This window comes from Ipomoea nil, unplaced genomic scaffold (assembly GCF_001879475.1).
Source record: "Ipomoea nil cultivar Tokyo-kokei standard unplaced genomic scaffold, Asagao_1.1 scaffold3016, whole genome shotgun sequence".
NCBI lineage: Eukaryota > Viridiplantae > Streptophyta > Magnoliopsida > Solanales > Convolvulaceae > Ipomoea > Ipomoea nil.
Window position 1 is genome coordinate 1,399,396 of NW_017619444.1, and position 8,688 is coordinate 1,408,083.

General features: G+C 33.3%; 1 protein-coding gene and 1 long non-coding RNA gene across 2 annotated transcripts; one reads left to right on the plus strand and one right to left on the minus strand.

Moving 5' to 3' along the window:
- Window positions 1–92: 92 nt before the first annotated feature.
- LOC109163263 lies at window positions 93–3,507 on the minus strand. The gene is made up of 7 exons (XM_019312017.1): window positions 3,495–3,507; window positions 3,216–3,331; window positions 2,890–2,954; window positions 2,545–2,644; window positions 2,379–2,429; window positions 1,547–1,610; window positions 93–163 (listed from the first exon to the last, which is right to left on the minus strand). The coding sequence occupies exons 1-7, from the start codon at window positions 3,505–3,507 to the stop codon at window positions 111–113; spliced, it is 462 nt and encodes a 153-aa protein (XP_019167562.1). The 3' UTR covers window positions 93–110.
- A 225-nt stretch (window positions 3,508–3,732) lies between these two features.
- Window positions 3,733–5,806, plus strand: LOC109163231. Its single transcript, XR_002051225.1, has 2 exons — window positions 3,733–3,816; window positions 5,720–5,806. It is a non-coding gene; the product is annotated as an uncharacterized LOC109163231 (long non-coding RNA).
- The last annotated feature ends 2,882 nt before the right edge of the window (window positions 5,807–8,688 follow it).

An 8,688-nucleotide genomic window follows, 5' to 3' on the forward strand; every position in this document is an offset into this window, starting at 1 on the left:
ATTCCAAGATAAAACTCACAACTCAAAAAATAATTTACTGCAAACCCATCTCCAATCCCCCACTTCTAACCCCAACCAAATCCACCCCACTTCTAATTCATTGACCTTTGTCAAAATTTCAAGTGGCTTGCTACTGGCTTTAACAAAAAGTCGTCCAACATAGCTGAAATCAGAGAAGAACAGATCAAAAGCACAAACATGAATCTCCATTCTCAATAATGGGAAAAAGGATCCCAAGTATTTAAGCATTGTTACATGAAGATCTATTCACAAGAATGGAAGGACTCCAAGTATACCAGCATGTTTGGATGATGTTTCTTTAAGAACCGCATGCATGTTGGAGACCCAAAATAGAAAAAGTAATAGTGTCGAGAGCAAAAGCCAAAGCATGAAGCTCAATTCATAAGTACAGAAATAAAGTGCCAAGTACACAATTCACTTGTCCAGCATGTTCCAGTAACACCATGTGCATGAAGAAGACCAAATATAAAGAAAACAATGGTGATAGTTGGCTTAAATAAAAGAATGAAAAAACTAAAACAGACTCACAAATATTGTACAAGCATCAGCGGTAGTTCATAATCTATCTTTCTTCAGTGTAAGCAATATGCCAATATGCATAGCGTAGCTTAGTGAAAGCGGCAAATTATGCTATGCGCACGTGCACACCTTGCAAGGTGCGCACGGCGCTAAAACGGCATCGTTTTCACTGTTTTAACTAAAAAAATAATTTTTGTTCGAAACGCCGTTAACGGTGTTAACGGCATATTCGTTATAAAATTATGAATATACAGTTATGACATTATGAATGTACAGTTATAGAATTATGAATGTATAGTTATGGAATTATGAACTTACAATTATGAACATAGAACTTCGAAAATTATGAATGTTCGGTATGGAATTATGAATATACAGTATGGAATTATGAATGTACAGTTATGGAATTATGAATGTACAGTTATGAAATTATGAACATAGAACTCTGACATTATGAACTTACAATTATGAACATAGAGCTTCGAAAATTATGAATTTACAGTTATTGAATTATGAATGTACCGTTACGGAATTATGAATGTACAGTTATGGAATTATGAATGTACAGTTATGAAATTATGAACACAAAGCTCTGAATATATGCTCCTATAACGAAGCGGTCTGAAATTAAATTAAAAAAAAAAAAGAAAAAAAAAGAAGGAAGATAACGGTGCCTGACGGCACCGTTACCGTGCCCATAATGCACGCTGAGCACGAGCCCACAGCATAACGACTCAGTGTAAGCAATTGCGCGCATAACAATATGCTATTACAAATAAAATAAGTTTCATACAAATTAATTATCATAGGAACCTAGATGCCAATATGATAATCATTTCACATTATTACATCCATATGAGTACCAAAAATTAGTCATGAATCTTTTTCATGCAGATTTTACTTTAAATTGTTTAAATAGGTTCACATTAGACAAACATGGAATGGCTATCTCTTAAAATAACCAAATGTTATCTAACAAAAAAAAAAAACTGAGCAAGTATAATACCGTATCTCCTGCCCAAGAGGATCATAACGTTTGAAGAATAGAAGAATGTCTTTCTTGGTCTTCTCTGGCAGAGGGATGGGTTCCCAATCCTATATGGAAGCACAATATATCAGAGAGAGATGAGAATTAATGACTATTTCAGGAAAAATATCATAAGGAGGTAGATCACTGGGCAAGTCGACCATTCCCTTGCCAAGTTCTATTTCCATAAACAAGGTTAGCTCAGCTTTTTCTTCATTAGATATTTCACTCAGTTTGCCAACCTTAAAAATACAGTATGGAAGAGTATCAATAAAATCCATTGAGTTTGCAGACATAAGTAAAAAATAATATACATAAATAAGTAATAGAAACAAAATACCACTCAAAAGAATAAGAGATTTTCGGCCAAACAGAAATGGCGGAGACAACAGGAGAGCAATGAAGCTGTACAAACTCCAGGATCATTACATCAACTCACCATATTTCAGATAGCCAACAAAAATATAACCATAAAATTTCCAATAGCTACAGAACATAAGTAATGAAAACAAAAATATTGTCATAAAATTTCCAATAGCTGCAGAAGCAATGAAACTACCAAGGCAGGAGCACCAAGAGCTCTCAGAGCTAGAAATCTTCGTAAATAAATTCAGCACAGAGCCACAGAACCAAAATCTTGAATTTACATTTTACTACATCTCTCCAACTTACAGCCTCTCTCCAAGTTACTTCTAGAAACAACAAAACACATTCACAAACACATGAAGAACAAAAAATTCTCTTATTGCAACAAAAGCCATTTCAATAGGGTTATTAACACATCAAACTGAACAAGAATAAAAACCTAAACCTGCAAACTAAAAATTCTTACAATGTCAACAATTAAGCCACTGGAGAAACACTACAAAATTTAAAAAATAAACATCTATATGATTTTCTTTATATAAATCAAACTATCAAAGTGAACAAATAATCAAATAGAAATTATAAAATTAGTATGCAAGTTAGTAACTTACCTTGATAATTGGAACTTGGAAGAAGTGAAGAACCAAGAGTCTGACCTGGGTGAGGGCCGTGAGGCGTTGAGGCTGACTGGTTGAGCGGCGATGTTTTTGGCTTTGGAATCATGCTTCTAGAGCTTTTAACTGGTCAACGTGCAATAGACTTCTCTCACCTTGAAGAAGAAGACGACGTGTTATTGCTTGATCATGGAAGTTGGCAATGTTATTCACTCTTTCCGTCTTTCGTTTCGTGTTGCAAGACAAAAGAATTGTGCTTTTACTCAAACATACTTGGCGTGATTTATTGTGAAACCGGAAGGGAAATAGGCAGCACACACATCTTAGTTTAACTGTACCTACCCGTTGGTTATTCTATCTAATTCTCTATCCATATTGCCTGCTTTCAGAATAATGAACTTAGAGGCCTGGGTAATCCCAGTTAAAATGGTTAAGGATATAGAATTGTAACCATAAGGTCACGAGTTCGAATCCCAGCCTTCTTGGTTTGAGTCCGGTCAGCTATGGACAATCTAGGCTGGTTTACCTCCTTGTGGACCTTTGCCTTGCCGGCTAGGGTTACAAGGTAGGGCGGTCGGTTATGGGCAATCTAGTGGCTTAGTTTGTATAGTAACTAGTGTTATCTATCTATCTTCTTCAGGTTGCGCTGCTGTGCACCCAGGCATCACCTGAAGAACGTCCGGCAATGTCAGTGGTAGTAAGAATGTTGGAAGGGGAGAGGCTTGCTGAGAGGTGGAAATAGTGGCAACATGTTGAGGTAACCCGTAGGCAAGAATATGAGCGGCTGCAGAGACGATTTGATTGGGGCGAAGATTCTATATATAACCAGGATGCCATTGAGTTGTCTGGTGGAAGATGACATTGGGAGAAGTGTACAATTCCTTGTATTAAATTTTGCCATTGTAGTGTATTTTCAATTAAATAGTGTTGTAGTAGTTGTTTCTTACCTTCTTCACTCATGTTAATCTTGTTACAAGGTGGAACCGTCCACTCAGGCCTCGCAGTTTGTGGAGGTACAAATCATGGTGCCGTAAATTATGATGATTCAATTGATTAACAGAGGCTAAACTTTTACTCACTGCTCACAATGAACTTCTTTCATTTTTGAGAGGTTACTCTCACACTATCGCTGGTGAGACTTGATCCTTGATCTCATGTGAAAAATTTCATCTCTCTGCAACCAGTTGATCCAGTTGTTTGGTCGGCATGTATCGATTTTTGTACACGAGTGAATGCCCTGGAATTGAAAATCTTTGTATATCACTTATAGTCTATTTTTAAATTAAATACTCTGTAGTTGTTTCTTTTTTTTTTTTTTTTTTGGTTGGTTATCTGCAATACCCATTTTCTCTTTACACTATTTCACTGTCAAATGTCAATTCTTTCTGGGCCCAATTTTGGTGTTGTGAGCATAGAAATGATCTCTGTTGTTTCAATATCTATATGATTTTATTAAGAAAACCATGACTAGTTCAAGAGCCCAAACTTTAGTTAGTCCTGCGGAGCGATGCGAATTAGTTCATAAAAGTGGGAATCAAACTTATTTTATTTTCTTTTTCTTTTCCGATAGAAATATAGAATATATGCTCAGAGTAATATTAATAATAATAAAAAAACCGACAATAATTTGTTACAAAAACAATAGATACGTGATCATCGCGATCACATGACCAGAATTTTGGAGATTTAATATTGGGAAAAGTATAATTTATGTCCTTCCATAATATGCCAATTATCAATGTCATTTATGAATTATTAGTGGTGTAAATGTTGTCCTACAATTTTTGAAACGGTACATATATTACACCTCTCGTAGTGTAATACATTCCGGGTCTTCTGAGTATAGTGGTTTTGGCAAGTTTAGCCCAAAACTTTCAAATTGACCACCTGTAGTTATTCGACTTTCAAAATTTTTACCATCTGTGGTCCAAGTTAACCACCAATGGTCCTTCAATTTATCAAATTTTAACCACCCATGGTCTTTGCAAGAGGACCACGACTGGTTGAATTTCAAAAGTTGAAAGACTATGAGTGGTTAACTTGGACAACGGATGGTAACAATTTAAAAGTCGAAAGACCACACGTGGACAATTTACAAGTTTATGACTAAATGTGGTAAAATCACTATACTCGGAGGACCCCATAATGCATTAACTCATATCTAGATTAATTACCAAAATAATTATTAAACAATTATTATTATTAGACAATTATACTTATATCTGTGCAAATATACTTTTATATCTTAAGTATATTCTTTTTTATCATATCGCCTTTAATTTTTTTTCCTCAATATCTTAATGAATTAATTGTAATCATTATAAAAACAATCCAATGACCCATGTTTAATTGTAATTATACTAATATTCGTATAGTTATTAGCTTAATTAATATAATAATTATTAGTCAATTATACTTATATTTGTGTAATTAATTCCTTAATTACCAAATAATTATTAGGTAATTATACTAATAATATGCAATTTTACATTAATAGGAATATAATGATAATTTATTTTCTTCTCATAGTACTATACCATTATATATATATATATATATATATATATATATATATATATATATATATATATATATATATATATAATCAAAAAATTAATTGCAATAATTATAACAAAAAAATTCAAGATCCATGCTTAATTGTAAGTATACAAATATTTGTGTAATTATTAGCTTAATTAATAGCTTGAGGTAGTTTAGATGGAAAGTTGAAAAAATAGGATTTTGTTTTTATTAGCAGTATAGATTAGGACTTAATATTTTGAGCAGTATAGATTACGCAAACCTAAGTATTGTTCTTTATAATTCGTAGATTCGCAAGTATTATGGGATGTTTCGATTTACATTTTTTATAGGAATAGGAATATAAATTATAATATTGTTGTAATGTATTACGGATAGGAATTTTAATATTGAATTGGAGCGATAAATCATGACATGGTGACTCAACTGATCAACAGAGGTTAGACTTTTGCTAATTGCTCACAAAGAACCTCTTTCATTTGAGAGATTACTCTCACACTGCCGCTGATGAGACTCGATTCATGATCTCATTTGACAAATTCCGCCACTGCACTAGTTGATCCAGTTGTTCGGCAGGCATGCACGGATTGTTTTACACGAGGAATTGAAAATCTCTGTATATCACTTATAGTGTATTTTCAATTAAATAGTGTGTAGTTGTTTCTTAACATTTTTTTTTTTTGGTGGTTGGTTATCTGCAATACCCCTTTTTTCTTTACACTATTTCACTGTCAAATGTCAATTCTTTCCGTGCCCAATTTTGGTGTTGTGAGTATAGAATGTTAGAAATAATTATTTACTAACAATGATTTATATAATAAATGTTGTAATTTCATAAGGTACTCACGTTGATGATCAGTGATGTGTAAAGGCGGAATTACTGGGTGAAATTCCCTCCCTCTCATTCTGTTAAAATTTAAGTTTATAAGGGATAAAAGATGTATAATGAATAAGGTTATGGGTTTCACAATCTTAAAGGGATTTCTATTCCTAAAGGAGGTCACATTCCTAAAGGGATTTCTATTCCTAAAGGAGGTTCCCCATTCCTCTTGAAAGAGGGTTTCTCATCACATCTATAAATACCCAGGAAAACTCTAGGGATCTGACAAGTTTCAAATCTCTAAGTTTTCTAGTCTCCATATCATCAGGAGGTGAATAAGGTATACGGATCAGAGAGGTGAAGCATTATATTCTTGATTCATTCAATTTAGAGATTACATCTTCAATGGAACCAAGTAAGTCCTATCTTCCCTATTTAATTAAAAGTCTATGATCATGAACATTGTTTAGTTGATTGATTTGATTTACATGCGATCATTGTTAATTGTGCTTCCGCATTTAAGTTATAGCGCATAAAGGATTATTTAACATTTGGTATCAGAGCCTGCTTGTAAATTGATTAATCACTAAAATTAGGATTCATGATATTTGGGGATTTTTAATTATAAGGTATTGTCACTGTCGTGTGGTTTGTGTTCGTTGATGATGAACTTATTATATGGATGTGTGCTGCTTTGTATACGTACCGTGTATAGACAAATTTTGTTTTGTCTTCATTCAACAATCATATATGTTTGTGCATGTACTGTTCAAATACATGAAAGTTTGTAATCAGTGGAAAATATATGCACACTGTATATGATTTGTGTACTGCAATTCGTTGGAACGATGGAATCAAATTGTTCTCTGCCTTGAATATGCAATATATGTACCTGTGCGTATTGTTTAAAACCATTGAGTGCATATATACTGTTTATATATATAAGCTATTGATTTGCATGTTTATATATAAATGAATGTACGATACAGTATATGTATTATATATGGTATATATATATGTACTGTTTATATATATGTGTAATCAATGGAATCCATTCACCTTCAATCGGTGGGCAACGGAGAGATACGGCAATAACGGTAAAGTTGGCTTCTCGGTGGAGCAATGCCGACAACAGGGCAAAGAGGCAGCGGACAGTGGGTGCATCACGACTTCAGGTGATCTTGTTGATGTATCATTTTATTGGGCCAATTAATTTGAGTCTATTTGGGTTATTTAAAGTATTATGGACTCACTTTAAATTTTAGGCTCATTTAATTTGTGTTTATATTTGAGTCTATTTGGGTTATTTAAAGTATTATGGATTTGCTTTAAATTCTAGGCTCATTTAATTTGGGTTTATATTTGAGCCGTTTGGTTTATTTAAGGCATTAAGGACTTGCTTTAAATTATAGACTCATTTGGGATCAATTATGGTTGGAGGTTATATTCACCATTAGTTTATATATATGTTTATAAATGAATTATTAGCATAAAGCGAGTGCGTTAGTCGCCAAAGCGGCCCACTCATGGTAATAGCTAATTAATCATTTATGTTTATATTTACAACTTATATATATCAATTAAGGTTTATTCACATAAATGATTTATTAGCATAAGGCAAGTGTGTTAGTCACCAAAGTGGCCCACTCAAGGAAATAGCTAAATAATTATTTATGTTTACAAATGTTTATCGTACACAAGTATTTTGCATCGTTGAATGACACTAAAGGATTGATAAACATTTGTGATCATTAACACATGGTTCTAGCGGTTGCCCAAAGGTAGATCAGACATGTGATTAATGACAATTTAGGAGATTATGATTCTTGTTTTGTTAATATGTAGTGCATGTCCAAAGATGGCCTATATATTAAATTGAAACTTGATGAATAGTCTCATTCAAGCATGTGTGAATGATGCATGTCGTTTGACCCAAAGGCGGATTTAAATATAAATTTAAGGTCTATAAATTATAGTCTAAATAAAGGTTTGTTACCCAAAGCAATTGATAAATGTGAGATAAATGTTTGCAGTGAACACTATCGTATCACGCTATAAGGTGGCCGTTTTAATGTCAGTGATAATAGCAGCAAATCTAAAAGTAGTAAAGAAGGGCAAGCATCCTATGAAGGTGCAAGGTGATTCTGTAACAAACCTGGGCACAAGAAGGCTGAATGCCTGAAGAGGAAAGCTTGGATGGAAATAAAAGTATACATTCAGTTTCAGTATGCTTTGAATCCAATCTTGTTAAGGATCCTTCTAATACTTGGTGGTTAGGCACTGGTGCTACAACACATGTTTATAACATTAAGCAAGATTTTTGATGTTTTAACCTCACATGGAAAATGAAAAGTGTCTTTTCATGGGAAACATGATGAAAACTAGAATTGAAGGTATTGGAACTTACAGAATTAAGCTGGATATAGGTTTTTGCCTTGATCTTGAGAATTGTCTGTATGTCCCAAATTGTTCTAGAAATCTTGTTTCAACAGGTTGGAAACATTGAGTTTTTACTTTAAGATTGGAAACAAATGTTTGTATCAACAAAAACCTTTATGGTTCTGGTGTTTTGTTGGATACACTATACTGTTTCAATCTTAATGATGACTTTGTTAATTCCTTGTTTAATGCGATGTTTGTGTTAAAAGGAATGCGCCAAAAGAATCTTCAGCTAACTTGTGGCATAAAAGGCTTTGTCATATATCCCAATAAAGGATATTGAGACTTATTAAAGTTGGAATTTTGTCTCAATTGGATTTTAATGACTGGAATGATGCATG

Coding starts and splice junctions, on each gene's coding strand:
- LOC109163263 (XM_019312017.1), bottom strand. Junction 2,955..3,215: donor CATTGCCGGACGTTCTTCAG/GTGATGCCTGGG, acceptor GGGATTACCCAG/GCCTCTAAGTTCATTATTCT. Junction 2,430..2,544: donor TCCAAGTTCCAATTATCAAG/GTAAGTTACTAA, acceptor TAAATTTTGTAG/TGTTTCTCCAGTGGCTTAAT.